This window comes from Lethenteron reissneri, chromosome 5 (assembly GCF_015708825.2).
Source record: "Lethenteron reissneri isolate LAM-NWPU_2019-01 chromosome 5, ASM1570882v1, whole genome shotgun sequence".
Classification (NCBI taxonomy): Eukaryota; Metazoa; Chordata; class Hyperoartia; order Petromyzontiformes; family Petromyzontidae; genus Lethenteron; species Lethenteron reissneri.
In genome coordinates, this window is record NC_083783.1 from 7,771,222 (window position 1) to 7,787,234 (window position 16,013).

At 48.9% G+C, this 16,013-nt stretch overlaps 1 protein-coding gene across 4 annotated transcripts in view; it reads left to right on the top strand.

Moving 5' to 3' along the window:
* Positions 1–16,013, top strand: part of LOC133352006 (rho guanine nucleotide exchange factor TIAM1-like) — a 150,458-nt gene extending 134,445 nt beyond the window's left edge. For all 4 annotated transcript variants that reach the window (XM_061567711.1, XM_061567702.1, XM_061567691.1 and 1 more), the window contains 8 exons: positions 3,100–3,279; positions 6,621–6,739; positions 8,977–9,088; positions 9,876–9,931; positions 10,330–10,405; positions 11,136–11,223; positions 12,115–12,287; positions 12,696–16,013. In XM_061567711.1, the coding sequence (XP_061423695.1) occupies positions 3,100–3,279; positions 6,621–6,739; positions 8,977–9,088; positions 9,876–9,931; positions 10,330–10,405; positions 11,136–11,223; positions 12,115–12,287; positions 12,696–13,447 (1,556 nt within the window). In that variant the 3' untranslated portion in view covers positions 13,448–16,013. The remainder of the gene's footprint in view (positions 1–3,099; positions 3,280–6,620; positions 6,740–8,976; positions 9,089–9,875; positions 9,932–10,329; positions 10,406–11,135; positions 11,224–12,114; positions 12,288–12,695) is intronic.

Genomic DNA, 16,013 nt, shown 5'->3' on the forward strand with positions numbered 1-16,013 from the left:
CGCAATGTTCGAGACACTTTTACCACCACCTCAGCATAATCGTTTTTTTTACCGGTAAAAATGTCACCTGTATGCTGTACCCATCGCAACAGCTGAGAATTGAATTGAGATCCAAAATCACACTGCCCATCCCTGCACCGTCGTTTATTCGGCGGGTCTGTGTGTGTACGGTGGCTCTGCATGCGCGCGCTCGTGCGTGTGTGCGTCAGTGTGTGTACACGTGTGTATTTGGGGAGTGGTAGTTCAGCAGTTAGCGCGTTGCGCCGGGAACCCAATGGCCAGAGTTTGATTCCAGCTCACGGGCCAATACTAGTGAAGATTATCTTAAATGGTCCTGGGCCTTCTCTAGGTCGACTCAGCCTCAAATGAGTACCTAGTGTGATGTGTATACATCACCACTGGGGAGTCAAAGGCGGCCGGGCGTGCTGCTGGCCACCCACCCCCTCGCGTGCCATGCCGGCCTTGGTAGGTGCTCGCTAACAGCACTTGCCCCAAAAGCCTGTTAAGGCTATAAGGGGGAACTTTGTCTTTGTGTGTGCGCTCTGCTTGAAGGGAGTGGAGGAAAGGTCAGCGAGAACAGCTGAGCACATGCCCGTGTGTCTGGCGCACCTAATAGTCGCTATATGAAGGCTATTGATCTTTAATTCAGTGCTGTGGCCATGCCTGATAGATGCGCTCTTAAAAGCCCAATCTGGTACTCTGGGCTAATCAAGTAGAGTCGAGGTTAATCTATCTGTGTGAGTGAGCGCTTGCGTGTGTGTGTGTGTGTCCGTGCATACCTATTAAGGATGGCAGGATACACGAGAGGGGGGGTGAGGTGACCAGCTCCACACCGAAGCCCTCTTTGTTTCCCTAGTACGATATTGTACGAACTGTACCAGGCTTTCACTTCGGGCCGAATCTACCTTGGGGAAAACCCAACACTGGAGTGTGAGCTCGAGACTGGAGCGTGAGCTTGGTTTACCCGAGTTCGATTCCTGGTCCGGCGGTAACAGCCCACACAAACATGCTCAGTTCTTGCAACCAAACAACACCAGTGACCTTTCATCCAGCACAAGGGGCTGCTGACGAGCTGTAAATTAACACGGCCTAACAATTCTTGTTAATGTACAGAGATTGTTTTTTGGTGTATTAGCACGTGTTTATGCGAATTGGGTTTAGTTCGTACTCACAAACCTCACATTTGCTCTCATGCTCGGAAGAGGAGCCTATTTCTGGGTTGTTCATACGGTGGTCACCCACGGGCTCCCGTGTCCCGTCCACCATCCCCTCCAAGATGCCTTTCAGAAAAGAATGGTGAGAGGGACTGGGGGAGGGGGGGGATAACTGGCATGCAATTGGTACGGATCAACCGGTTAGTTACGTGGCGTTGGCCCGGATCATGGTCTGTTCTATTTTTCGATTTAAAGCTTTCGTGACTGCAGGGATTCATCTTCTTGGTTCTTTCGGTAAAGTCGCATAGAAGGGAAGTAATAAAATAATAAAAATAAAACAGATGCTGTCTCCCCGACAGACCTGGTCTTCACCTGAGGACGGCTGCTTGCGTTGTGGCCGAAACGTCGTGTGAATTATTTTATTATGTTTTATTTTTATTATTTTATTACTTCCCTTCTTCGTGACTTTACCGAAAGAACCAAGAAGACTGTTCTATTTTCTTAAAAGAACACATTAACAATAGATTGGGAAAGTTGGATATTTCTTAGCTCCTTTTGTTACTCGTGGTATTGGCTTTCTCTGTTCGTGATCGCCCCCCACCTCCCCCCCACCACAGTAGGCTTGGTTAATCAGTCACTGAGGAGGTCACGTGGGTGGGGGGCACGATTCCCCCGGGGAGCCTACGTCTAAAAGTATATATCAACGTAATGCGTGTGTAAAATATTAAGCATTAGCTAAGTTCCCTGAGTGGTGGGCCCTTGAATGATGTTCTCATGTACATGTCCGGAGGAATGTGTCATTGACCACTTAGAAAAATCTGATTTAACGTACGTGCTAAATTCTTCGTTTCCATACGGGAGGCACCAACTGTTGCAGTAGTTTGTAAAGTAAATATATCGTTCACATTGTCATGTGTGTACCCTGCATTGTACTGCATTTTAATTGATCATTGTATTTGTTGGGCGGCATGTAACAATTCATTGTGAAAGGTGCTGTACCAATTGAAGATTGATTCGTAACTTAAATCATGTAAGAAACAAAAATAAGTCATGTTATGCAAACTGCACCTACTGTATATACACAAAACTTACCGATATTTCATATTTGTATGTATTTTTTCACCTGAGGACGATTGCTTGTGTTGCGATCGAAACGTCGTGATTTTTATTATCATTTTTCTATCTACGAGATTTATTTATTTATTAAGTTGACGCGTGCTTTAGGCATTTAATAAAGCATTGATCCGTTGAATTAAAACGTTTGGTGCACTTCTGACAATATGAGTTCAATCGTGCTTACAAGAAACGATTGTTTATAATCTCTGCAAATGCTCATGCTACATGTTTAAACACTCACGAATTGGCTTTAAACAGCTTGGGAAATTGGTGGTAGTGCCAGTTTACCGCATGGCTGCCTTTCCTGCTTGCCTGTGGCTTCCTCAGCGATTGTGAGATGCAATTTGCATTAAAGACGATGCAAACGGATCGCACAAAACATAATATCATTACTGTTAAATTCGAGCCAATAGAGCCGACATAGCGGTACAAACGAGCCAAATGCTAAAAACGGAAAGAAACCAAGACACGGCGGTGTTGTTTCTTGAGTTTATTCTCCATCCCAAATGGTGACAATTCATCAAACCGCTCTGTGAATGTTGACATGAGGCTAATGGGGACCAACGAGGCGGAACAGACGATACGGATAGATTACAAACGAGGCACGACGAACGGGATCAAGGACATTTTACGGAATCGACTCCCAGACCTGAATTGTGGCCAAGCAATCGCATTAGCAGCGGTGAATCTTCAAACTACGAGTGCGAATATCGTAAGATCATGCATGCATGTATGCGCGTTGAACTTCTTTCGCACCGCGCGTAGCCAACCGTGCTGATCGCGTGTTTGCTTTTTCTTCGCCGTTTTTGATCCACGTCACGCCGCGCAGCCAAGCGGGACCCGGCGTTCGGCGCCTTCCTCGACGAGCGCAACCCTCGCCGGCAACACTCGTCCACGCTGGAGTCGTACCTCATCAAGCCCATCCAGCGCGTGCTCAAGTACCCCTTGCTGCTGCGCGAACTCGTCTCGCTCACGGACGCTGACAGCGAGGAGAACTACCACCTCACGGGTACTCGAGCGCGATCGCCCGCGTCGTGCGCCTTGACGATTATCGCAAAGTCACTTTTTTTTGCGACTCGTGTTTGGTGAGCTGCTGGGGGGGGGGGCGGTGATTTCAGAGGCTCGCGGGTTGATCCCATTGGCCGCCCTGGTTAATACTGCGGCGTGATAAGTATATTTAAAAATACTTTTTTTTTAAACACGCTTTAATGAAATGTACCGTACGAGTAATGGCAGAACTCCACGTCTCCAGGAAGTGGCCCCGAGGCTTGCCATAACGTCAGGGACCGTGGTAATTTACAGCCAACGTGAGTTGAGCGTGGACAATTAGACCCAAGGCGAAACATAGCATATAAAAAAAGATGGTTTAAAAAATGTATTTTTAATGATAGAATATAGTATTGTCATCAGTAAGACATAAGTATACGACGTTTGCAGTCGATACCACATTGGGAAGTGGGTTAAAATTGAGTTACAAGATTTGAGGATACGACAACAGATAGAGTGAGTTAAATGAAAGCGTGTAATTAATTAACCCGTAAAAACAAAGTTTTTCACTATAAATCCTTTATATGCGTGGCGGCTAGAGTCCTCTCGTCTTCTGCCTTGAGATGGCTGCCACCTATGGGTCAGATGATTGCCTGCCACCATTAAGCAATTGGTAATTAAATATAATTTATTTTTTCCTAAAAAGTGTAACATTTTGGAATTTTTTTTCACGAAAATACATTGTCACGCACAACGAGTCTGTGTGCAAAATGCCAGCTCGATTGGATCACGGGAAGTGGGTTAAAAAAACGACCGAAAGATTTGCACGGTTGTAAGCAAGCAAGCAAGCACGCAAGCAAGCGAACTTAATATAAAGGATTTAAAAATAGGTGCCATCTGCTTTTCCAAATTGAAAACTCATTTCTTCGAAGCTGCTTTTGGTGTTTAGTTTGTTGTCCTTCCCCCCGCACCCTCCGATTAGCACGGTTGGCTACGTATGGTGCGAGAGAAGTTCCACATCCGTACACATAAATACAGAGTGGACGTTAAAAGATCCTGTGATGTTATTAAAAAAAAAAGTAGGCCATGTTTGTCGGCATCGTGGTTCGCATTCTCCAAGTGAAAAAGGTAGTGGCAAATTGCCTAATTGGGTGAAACCACACAGCAATGATCCCCCCCCACTGTGATAGCATTCACTGTAAGATTGGCACAATTACCATATGTCCAAATGATTCGTTTTGATTCCAGTAAAAATAAAGACTTCTGCAAAGCTTGTGAACTTCAGATCACTCAACATGAGCCTGCCACAAGCCTTTTAATCTGTTAAGCAATAAATAATGGAATACAGCAATGATGATGTCCTAGCATTCCATCAAATATGTTAAAGCAATAATTTAATGGGTAAAAGGTAATATTGAGACATTGTATTATTTTGTTTGTTATTTCACAGGCACATGGTCAAGAAATAGAATGTAAATTTTTTTTAACATTCATTACGACTTCATGGTTCTTTTGGTAAAGTCACGTCGAAGGGAAATAATAAAATAATAAATATATAAAACAATAACATTTCTCACGACGTTTTGACTGCAACACAAGCAATCATAATCAGGTGTGAAAAACACAGCAATAATTTTAATTTTTTCAAATTTTCTTGCTGTGGATTTCACACCTGATGATGATTGCTTGTGTTGCAGTCGAAACGTCGTGAGAATTTTTTAAAAATATTTTTATCATTTTATTATTTCCCTTCTACGTTACTTTACCGAAAGAACCATGAATATGAATCCCTACAGTTACAAAAGCTTTAAATAAAAATTAATTATGACGTGACCATATTTGAGCAAAATCGGTGATACGATTTTCGTGGACCTTATTCCACAAGGGTACAACCGTGGTATTGCCGTAGCGGCCGCGTGCCGTTGAGACGCCGTCACCCACCTGCAGCTCAAAGAGCAGCGGCAAATGAAAGCCGGAGACAGCCCCTTGCAGAAAAGTGCACCGATAATTATATTCCGGCTGTGATTTTTCCTGGGTTTCTGTACGCTGTTTACCCTTTGTCGGTGTAGGCACCCCCACTTTCGTTCCGTCAATTACCGTTGACGTGCGTTGCCACAATTTTCCGGCGAGCCGCATAATAAGCGTGTAACGTGTGGCTATTGGAGCCGCCTGAAGTCACGTGAACCGTGTACACGTGACCCCTTGTCTCTGTGTCCCTCAGCTCTTTCTGTCTCTCGTTAATCTCGCGATCTTTTCGCTGATCTGTATCGCTATGTCTCAGCAAGCCATGTGCTGTTGCAATTTTTGTTCACTTCGTAGTTTTTGTTTCCTCTGTCAGTGTTTTTCGCCGTGAGAAGGGTGGCACGAGTTCTGTTATGAGGTGAATTAAATCCGAATGATGTTCTCACAAAAAATGTATCCAGTAGTGCATGAGAATTAGTTAGTTGTCGTTTATCCAAATTATATACGAATGGTATGCCAACGTGCTTCTAGTCTAATGTGCAAACAAGCTAATACAGAGGTAAATAAAGAAGCAATATTACAAACGAGACAATGAAGACGAGACTAAAGCATTGGTTCTTGAATTGAATCACGACACTTGAATCACAGCAGTGAATATCTCTGGAGAATGAGTGTTGCTCGCAAAGTGCACCGATAAGTGAATATGCTGCTTAGTTCTTCATGACGTTGATGAATGGTGGCTGTACAGCCTGTTGTGACGAGGTCCCTAAATGCATACACCCGCACCATAACCACACTGTGGAGGCTTTGCTATGATTTTAAGAGTTCTTCGGAAATTAATATCGCTGCAGGAGTAAAATTTATATGCACCGCAGGCACACAGCCTTTAAACAGCCTCGCCCACTCAAATTATTTAAACCCCATTGTGCAGCTACGAGGCCGTGGTGGAAATTCGATATTCCTGCGGCGAGGGAAAGTTAATCCGTTGCGCATCCATTGACTTCTCAATAAGTGGAACTCATTTTCTTGTCCTCCAGTGGGATGATGGGGCTTAGTCGATCTCCGACTGGGATTTGAACCTAAAAAGTTCCGATCACAAGCCACGCGCTCTCACCGCAGTGAGTCGTGCTTAATTAACGGAAGAGTAGCCATGTGTAATATCAGTGGCGAGTGAAATTTGAATTGGTCCTAGGCTTACCCTAGGTTGACTCAGCCCTAAATGAGTACTTGTTGCAGTCCATTAAACATCACCGCTGGGTAGACAGAGGCAACCGGGTGCGGTGCTGGGCACGCGCAACCCCCTGGTGTTCCATGCTGCCCTTCGTAGACGCCCGCTAACAGCACCTCTCCGCAACAACCCATTAAGGCGACGTGGGCGGATCCTTTGTCTTTGCCGCGCAGAGGCGCTGCGAGCGATGAACAAGGTGGCGAGCCACATCAACGAGATGCAGAAGGTGTACGAGGAGTACGGCGCAGTCTTCGACCAGCTTGTCGTAGAGCAGACAGGAGCCCACAAGGAGGTGCGTCGCTGCTGCTGCTGCCCGCGCTCTATCATTCACTCGCTCGCTCGCTCACCCGCTCGCCTGCTTGTTCACTCGCCCGCCCGCTCGCTCGCTCACTCACCTGCTCGCCTGCTCGTTCGCCCGCCCGCTCGGCTGTCTCCCGCGGGTGCCAGCCACTGATTGCGTTTGCTAATGACGTGATGAAGTGCGGCGGTCGTCCTGCCCTGAAAGCCTAATGGTCCCGCAGGTGTCTCTCTCTGTGCTGCGTTGGATGGGAGCACAACTTTTTTTTTGGCGCGGTACGGTTTCGCGGGGAGCGGTGGCGCAGTGGTTAGCGCATTTCCATGGAGAATTTTAAAATATATATATAATCAATGTGTGCGCACGTACTTATCTCTGTGGTATTAAATGTTTTATTAAAACAAGGGAGCGCCCATTGAGAATAATATACTTCATTATGTGGAGCGGAGTGGTAGCTTAGTGGTTCATGCACACCACTATAAACCCAGTGACCTTGTCTTTTTTTCCCGGCCATGGTTATCCACAACGAACCGGTACAGGGGTGGGGTGGGGGGGGGCTAACTCCCTTCATTTCACCAACACAGATTGGATTTCTGCGTTTTTAAAGGAGGGGACCGTTGTCGTGTTCTGGCATCGGGTTAAATGCGACACGTTGGACAATGCCCGATAAAACCAGCGGCTTTTTCATTCGGTGCGTTGGCGAGGAAATGTAGCAGTTGACTGCTCAGCGTTCACGCTGTGTGGGAGGTTAAATTCGTTTATTTTAATGAAGGCCAGACTCGGTGAAGGCCAACATCATCATCGTCATCATCCATTTGAAGTGGAAAATGTGGCGGTTATTGCGTGTTGGTCCGCTTGATATATTTTTTTGGTTCTTCAATTGTATAATCTACTCTTCAACTGTGTATACAAAGTACATGGCAAACCGCAGTGCAGTGTGCGTATGTTGTTTGAATAATTTGCTCAAATTAAAGCGATGCTTTTAACAAGGCAAATTGCCTGTTTAGCATGAACATTACAGATCTAGTGTTACGAAATACCGCATATGAGTTGGTGAAATTGCTCGCCTTTGTTTACTCAGAAATACGTAAGCAAAAGGCTCTGATATTTACACCCAATGTTGTCTGATCATATTACATTTCATTGGCGCCTTCAGTGTCACCCAGGGCTGCACCTGAAGACAGGCTCGCGTTACAAGCGTCTTAAAAACTAAAAGCAGCTGGTTGTATTTTAGTGCTGATATATTTTACTTTAGAGAAATAAAAAAAAACACGATATCATGTGACGAATGAGAAAATGGAGGACAGTGGTCTTCTGAGATTTGTTTAGACATAGGGAGAGAATAAATGCAGGTTACGTTTGTAAGAGAAAGCAAAATGTCGAGTTGAATGGTAGAGAAGGGCAAGAGAGGGAGACCTCGGGAATGGTTGCGATAAGAGGACGACGGGGGGGGGGGGGGGGGGGGAGCGTGTGTGGCGTGGGTATGGAATTGGTGCAGAAACAGAGGAGTGGAAAGCAAGGACCAAACGAGAGGACCTTAAACACTGGGAATTTGCTGAAATAAAAATGTTGTCCTTATATTGAGGAATTGCATTTTATCATTCACATTTGAGGGTTACAAATTATAGTTTACAAAGTGAAAATTTGGGTTTTTTGTGATGTTTAAAACGTAGGCTTTTCCTACCGATGTTATTGATTTGGAATTGACATTTTTGGGTCGGATCGCGTGATTAAAATGCCACTGTGTGTGTCGTCCACCCTCCACCACCCTGGGTGCTGTGTGTAATCATTGTAATGAATTAATTTTACCGACACAAACGTTTGAGATTTGCTTAGAGGCTCCTGCAACGATGGCAGCAATACATTAGCTCCACATGAAATGTACGGTACGCAATTTATGTGACTCACGTAAAGTTAAATATTGAAATTCATTCAGAAGCATAGGCGTACAACCTCCATTACTGACATGGCGTGGGGAGGCCTTCATCCAGCAGTGGTTAGATAAATTATTAGGCTTAAATGTAACTTATGTTCCCGCTTTGGTGTGTACGTGTGCTGTGTAGTATGCGTTTGTGTTGGTTGACATATGTATGTGTGTGTGCACGCTGTGTATGCGCTGTGTGTTTGTGTGTGCTCTGTACTGTGTGTGTGCTCTATAAACGTATGTATGTTGTGCACTGTGTATGCACTCCACGTTGGTGAGCTTTGTTGCTCTGTTGCGCGGTGCCGCGCAGGTAACGGAGTTGTCCATGGGCGACCTGGTCATGAATGCCCCCGTGCTCTGGCTCAACCCTCACCCGGCCGCCGTGAGCAGGAGCAAGAAGTGGCCGGAGGCGCACTTGTTTGGTGAGATCCGGTCACACACCACTCCTGCACCCCATGCACAATGCCACCTCTGTCCAGCCCAACCTTAGCCTGGCGCCATGAACCCAGAATCACCACCGTCCGGCCCCATCGCAGGCCGCCCCCACCGTAGCCCGGCCCCACCGCAGCCTAGGCCCCATGACAGTACGGTTCTCCCGCCATCTGCCCTACCACAACCCGGTCCCACCACATCACGGCCCCATCGGCGCTCGGCTTCACCGACTTTTGTCCACCACCGCCGCCCATTAGCCCCACCGCCACCCAGCCGGCGCTTTTGCCAGTAAACTGTTTCTTGTTCATTTCTTTCCTCTTCTGCTAAGCCAAAAGTTCCTTTATTTTAACGGGTGGTTGCTGAGATTGTCTGCCTCCGTGTGATTCTTAACCTCGGCCTTTTACGCTCGTCATATCCATCGTATTCGTATTTTGTTCAACCTCGTCTTTCCGTCAATGTCACCCTCAACCTCCCTCGATTCCTTCTCTCCCGCACCGGTATCCCAGCAGCACTTTCTAATTTCGTCTTCTTATTTAGTCAGCCGATATTAATTTTTCATCAAAAAAAAAACACAGACCGCTCTTGACAATGTCAGCGCCAGATGTGTTTGAACGACTGAGCGAGCTTTAGCCGTGGTTGGTTTTGGCCGGTGTCAGCACCGCTAGGTTTTCAGAGTAAACGCGTCTGTTAAAAAAAAAAAAACCATCTGCATTCGATTTCAGGGGAGTGAGATCGGCATGTGATAACGCTCGCTCCGTCCGTCATGTGTGTGTACAGTGTTCAAGAAGGCGGTCGTCCTCATATGCAAAGAACATTCTAAGCACAAGAAGAAGGTAAGCGAAGAGATGCATTTGGTTTTTTCTGGGAACAAAATAATAGCCCACAAAAGCTCAACGGATAAAGGGGAGTGAGTTATTCATTGTACAGCCAGTTGGAGAGAGATGTATAATAAAATATATAAAAAGTGGGACTGTCGAGTGTTTTAACAAAGCCAATGTGGTTATTAAACAATATATGAAATGGAGATTATCAAGTTTATTCAGCCCGCACTTCAAATTTGGGCCTCGGTCATCACTACGGCTGCTTAATCCTGCTGCTAACTCCGCTGCTGCGTGCTGCTGTGTCTCACCGTGCACCTGGTCCTGATGCGTCACTGTTGTTTGCTGCTGCTGCTGCTGTGTGTAGCTGTGTCTCACTGCCACGCACCGTCTCATGTGTTCCTGGCTCACAGGAGGAACCCGACCCGTTCAAGTTCAAGTACATGATTCCCCAGACTTCTCTTCAAGTCAGGACCGGCACTGACACAGGTCTCGCCCGTTTTCTTAAATCACGAGTGGTTCGCAATTCCTGCCGCCGGTTTCAAGTTTTAATGCCAACGCCGTTGCCGTCGGCATCGTTTGCCGACGTGGAAGGAAAGCAGCACAAAGCGAACAACGTCGGGAACGTCGCCCATACACATGCGTTGTGCGACGCTTTCCAAACATTTTGGTGGCCTTGTTGGGTAACTACCTTGCAGTATGGAAGCCGATGGGGTCAGCTGTCAGGGCAAAATGTGTCTTCGTATTTCTAAATTGTTATTTTTGTCTTGTTTGTGTCTCCAAGTATTACATTTTTTTCTTATCAATTTGGCCCCGTTTGAATCCCGTCTCGTGCGTCTTTCTGCGTGGAGTTCATAAATGTTCTCCCCCCCTGTTCTGCATGGGATGCTTCTGGATTCTCCGATTGCCCACCATGCATTGTAACTATTGGCCAAACAAACCAATGCTCTAAAATTACCTGAAGATTACTCAATTGGGATTATGCACGGCAACATCGCCCACTAAACCTGGCGGCAGGGCCCTCCTGAAAAAGGAGTTTTTGAGACTCGGCGAGGCTTTCCTGGGTAAACAAGCGTTGAGACAATAATGGTTAAGATTCAGGTTTCATAGCACAGACCGCTAACCACTCCCGTTGCGCGACATGTAATCCGAGTGTTTTGTATTCTGCATAGAGAGAGTGGTGGGCTCTTCTCACGGCGTGCGCTTTCTTGCCTCTCAGACTCTGAGGCCGGAGCAGAATGGGAACTCGTCCACGTGAAGTCTGAGACCGAGGGCCGGCCCGAGACCGTGTTCAGGGTCTGCTGCAGGTACGTTCCAGCGCCTAGGGAGGCAGGTGTTGGTCGATCGCTCGGGGATATCATCACACGCTGTTAGATTGCCTAAAGCTTGCTGTGCTGCGAGTTGGTTCGCCGATGACCTCGCAGAAAGTAACTTTTTGAAGCGTCTTCTTGGTTCTTTTGGTAAAGTCACGTACTTCCCTTCTACGTGACTTTACCGAAAGAACCAAGAAGATGAATCCCTGCAGTCACGAAAGCTTTAAATCGAAATTTTTGAAGCGGTTCAAATGTGTGGGTTTTCTGCGATTTCATCTCAGAAGGAATTGGCAAAGAAATGTTAAACTGCGTGACCGACCGGGGACTCGTGTTAATGCACCATGTGGTGGTTGAGGTCAGGACCAGTGCTCTAAAAGATGAAGCGACGTTTGGCTAGCCACCGAACAAAGACGGTCGCTGCATCGCGCGCTTTAAGCTGAGTGCACACAGCAAACACATATTCAATTTGGTTTTGCACTTCATCATCAACCGCGTTCAATTCACTGCTGTACGAAAGTCCCGTTCGGCCCTCGGTGAGGATGAAGATTCCCCACCCCTGCACTTATGAAACGTGCCATTTTATTGAGGGACTGTGCGTTGTCTCGTTGTGGTCTGGGACTGTTTTTGTTGTTGCCCAAGTTTGCATTTAGTGTTGAAAAATCGGTAGCAATGTATGTACTTCTGCAATTAGTACTTATCGATTTTATTTATTTATTTTGCGCTCCTATCGTTTTGTTCGTAATTTGCTGGCCCCGCCCCCCTGCTGGAAATCTGTGAAAAAGAGCTTCATAGCTCATCGGATTCCTCCTGCAGTCTAAATAAAGCTTCTGATGATTCTGAAACACCACCCCTCCCGTAAACGTGGCGGCGACCTCGCGTTTGCAGCGACGCGGAGTGGAGGGAGCGCATGGTGCGGGTGGTGCGTGCGGTGCTGCGCGAGGGCTCCCGCCAGCGGCTCTGCAAGGCGGCCAGCGTCCCCGCCAAGTCGCCGGGCTACCTGCCCTTCGGCGGACGGCGCCTGTCCGCTCTCAAGGCGCGACGGCTCCGTGCCGGAGCAGGTGAGGTTTGCCCCCGCCACTCCCCCCCCCCCCAACGCCGTGTGAAATCGCGCGGGTCGGGTCTGTGAAGACGCGTCGGTTCCTCCTGTTGCTGCGCTCGAATGCCAGCGAGGGCAGCGTCGTCATTCCCTCGATGCGTTTCTCGCCGTGTTCTCGATTCCTTTGCTGCAGTCCCTTTTCTTCGCAGGGTCATTTTTTCGTCACTTGGTTGTCATTGCCAAATACTTTATTTGTTTCGCTTGCTATTATTTCTATGCGTGCGTACAAAAACGGTAAGTCCACGTTTATCCTTAATCTGCTGGATGTGTGGAGCGTGGTTATTAAAAATGCAATAATGGGCCTTTTGTCTTGGAACAAGAATGAAAAGAGAGTTTCAATTCCCCTCCGCTCCCTCCTCCCCGCTCGTAGATGCGCGCCGTCTCAGCCGCTACGCGAGCGACGGCCTCTGCTGCGATGACCCGGACGACGACTTCAACGGCAGCGCCAGCGGCATCGGCGAAAGCGGAGGCCGCGTCGGTGCCGCTGGCGGCGGCGGCGGAGGAGGAGGAGGAGGATCCGGCGGCGGTGGCCGGGGCCCGTCGTGGCGCCGGACGCGCGGCAGCGTCGGGCGTGCTCACGCCATCGAGTTCCGCTCGGAGCCGGAGTTGGCGGCGCGATCGTCGCGACCCCGCCGAGAAGACGGGGGCAGCGTGCGCGAGACGGACATCCTGAGCAGCGACGAAGACGACGACGACGACGATCGGCGGGGACGGGGCGGCGTGGGCGGCGGCGGCGGGGGCGGCGCGGGCGAGCTGTGCGGTGGGCGCAGCACGGCCAAGTCCGTGGAGATTCTCGCAATGTCGGACGACCGCTACGCCGTGGCCACGGAGCCCGGCCGGCTGGCGTCGCAGGTCCACGAGCGGTCGGTGTCCCCCGCGAGGTCGGACGGGGCAGCGCCGGCGCTGCGTCCGCTCCGGCAACAGAAGATCATCTTCGACGCCGTCGGAGGCCACGACGAGGGAGGCGGAGGCGTTGGCGGAGGCGGCGGCGGCGTCGGCGGTGGCGGAAGAGTCGGGCCGCGGGGCTCGCCGCTTCGCCGCAACGCGAGTGACCAGTCGCTGAACTCGTTGCTCAGCGAGATGGGAATCTACGAGGGGCTCAGCGGCTCCGACACCGAGTGAGAACATTACGCGAGTTTGCTCCTTGGCGTTGGAGCAAGTTGTGGTAAAGCCGGACGGAGACTGACGGTCGCCGCTGCATCGGGTCGGCCGTGGCGAACAAGGGATTGTGGGATTCTGTCGTGGGGTTGGTTGCAACGTCGCTTGAGTAAACGTATATCGGACTGTTCGACTCTTTACAAATATATTCACATGTTAAGCGACTCCACTCGCGTCCCTTGGTTGCGTCGAAGCAGCTCTCTATAATTTATGTAAAATTAAGCACATTGGCTGTCCAGTGCTACATTGGGCTGGTTGCGTATTTAAAACAAACGTTTAATTCAGCTCGATTCCTCAAGCTGCACTGTGTGCCGACTGGCTGCTTGTTCGATGGGAGCCATCGATTGAAGGGCTAAGGGCAATGTTTATTTTTTTCATTTAAATGTTCGCTTTGAAGCGGGTACGATGTTAACGCTGGAATCATGTAATCGTCCTTTTCTCACTGGAAAATTATTTTGGAAGGCGCAGGTAAATATCTCCCGGGCCTACCCATTAATTTAAAAACTACGTGCGATGGGGATTTATTTTGGGGGGTTTTTCCTCAACGATTGTGCGACAAAAAGCCGACCGTTTGTTATTTAATGGTTTAGTGCAGCTACAAAGGCTTTCTCACGAGCAGCTTTTTTAATTTATCTCCACCAGCTGGTGTCCATGAATGCGCCCAGCCCACACCACCACTGGAGGATCCATGGCAAGGTAATGCATGGGGGCAGATTCCAGAATTGTCCCTTTGGCTTTGGCTCCATTGAGGATTAATTTCCACAGTGAAACCAGTCGCCGATTGGGAGGAGGTGGCCCTGAACCAGTTTTAATCCGATTTCGATTGCCGGCGTGCACACACGGAAGATGTTGGCATATGACAAGTGGAATTCTGACAACAAGACAATCTCGCAAGCACAAGCCCGGATGGGACCCGGTCTCTGAATGTTGTGGACTGTGGCTGAACTTGAAAATCCCAAGGGAAAAGGCACGGTTTGTGAGACTCGTTCTCAGAGTGAATCTGGGCTGAGCCCCAGGAATGTGGTGCGGACTTGTCTCGGCGAGTTCCATGCTAGTACATTTGTAAATGATGTGATTGCCACACTTTCTGCATGAACGAACCTGTGTGTGCCATGGAGGTTTGTGTAGGACTGTGTGCGCTCCCCAGGAGCCCTAAGCATCTGATGAACAAGCTGTGGGTTCTTTGGAGATTCTTCGCTGAGTATTGAGTAGGTCGGTGGTGTGGACTGCCCCGGAACCCAGCACAAGCCTTACCTTTGTTGGGATGGAAGATTTGTGTGATCTGCTCGCCTTAACTGACAACACAGTATCGCCAATCGGATTCAATGAGAAGAACAAACAAGCGCTGTCAAGTTTAGTATTTCGTTCATTGATCCATTGGCTGTATTTTAATTATTTTGCGCGCTGGACATGGGACTTTTACGACGAAGTGCGATGTTACAGGGTAGAGTGCAGCGTGTGATGATGGTTTTGAGCCGTGCACTAGTCTTGGAGCAGTGGAAGTGACTGGGGATCGCCTGGCTCTCATGGTACTGTGCCCGCACAAAGCGTTAATCATAATCATTACAGGGCGTTAAGTGTGTCTGTGGACGTCGTGCTAGCCCGAGATCCCAGTCACCGCTTCGCTGCTACTACTGCTGCTGCTGGTGTGGTGTGCTGATGTGCGTCGTTTTATTTTTTTACCGCTCTTCCCGGCGAAGGAAAAGCTTCACCAAAACGCGAAGCGCGGCACGGCAGTGCTGGCGCGAGGCTAAAGAGGAATGTATTGAGCAGGGTGAGCACCGCCTGGACTCGCTCGCCACCACCGTTCGCGGGCGACTGCTCAGACGGCGCTCGTGCGTGAAATCCGGGGTTTCGACGCGAGCGGCGTTGACTTGCCTCGTTAGGGCGTCGTGACCCCAAGGCTGGCTCGCCCTGCCCGGCAAATCCGGCAATCGGCGACCGTGTCTGTGCGTTTTGTTGCACTGCGCACGCAACGCGTGGATAATTCACTCCCAAAGCTTGTCGCGCATCTTGCTGCCGATGGGCCGGAGACGTTTCCCAACCAGGCGGCAGTTTCACCGCATCGGTCTCTCATCCCTTTAATTTCCGCCCACTGTCCGCTCACCATCCTTACGCCTACTCATCCGTTGACCCACCTACCCACCCACACTCACCTGCCTGCCCATCCACCACCTACCCACCCAGCGTTTGTGTTTTTTTTTTACTCCTCTCAAGTTGTTTGCGTGACAATCACGATAAATGTGGGGGGGCGCACTTGAACCGCCGCTCGGTTTTGCCGTCGCCCGTGCCGGCAAAGCACCGTTGTTTGCCTCTCCACGGTGGCCTGTCGAGCTTTATGCCTTCTGGTGGTACTGTTGTTGCTGTTCGTTCATTTGTTTCGTCGTTTCGTCAATTTGTTTCCTTCTCGTGTAATGTTTTCTTCCAACTGCCTATCTATACGTGTGTATGTACATTGCTAACACGAGTTGTGGATTTTATTCAGCGTAGGGCTTTGAAACGTTTTGTAATAAAAACAAACAAAAGAAAA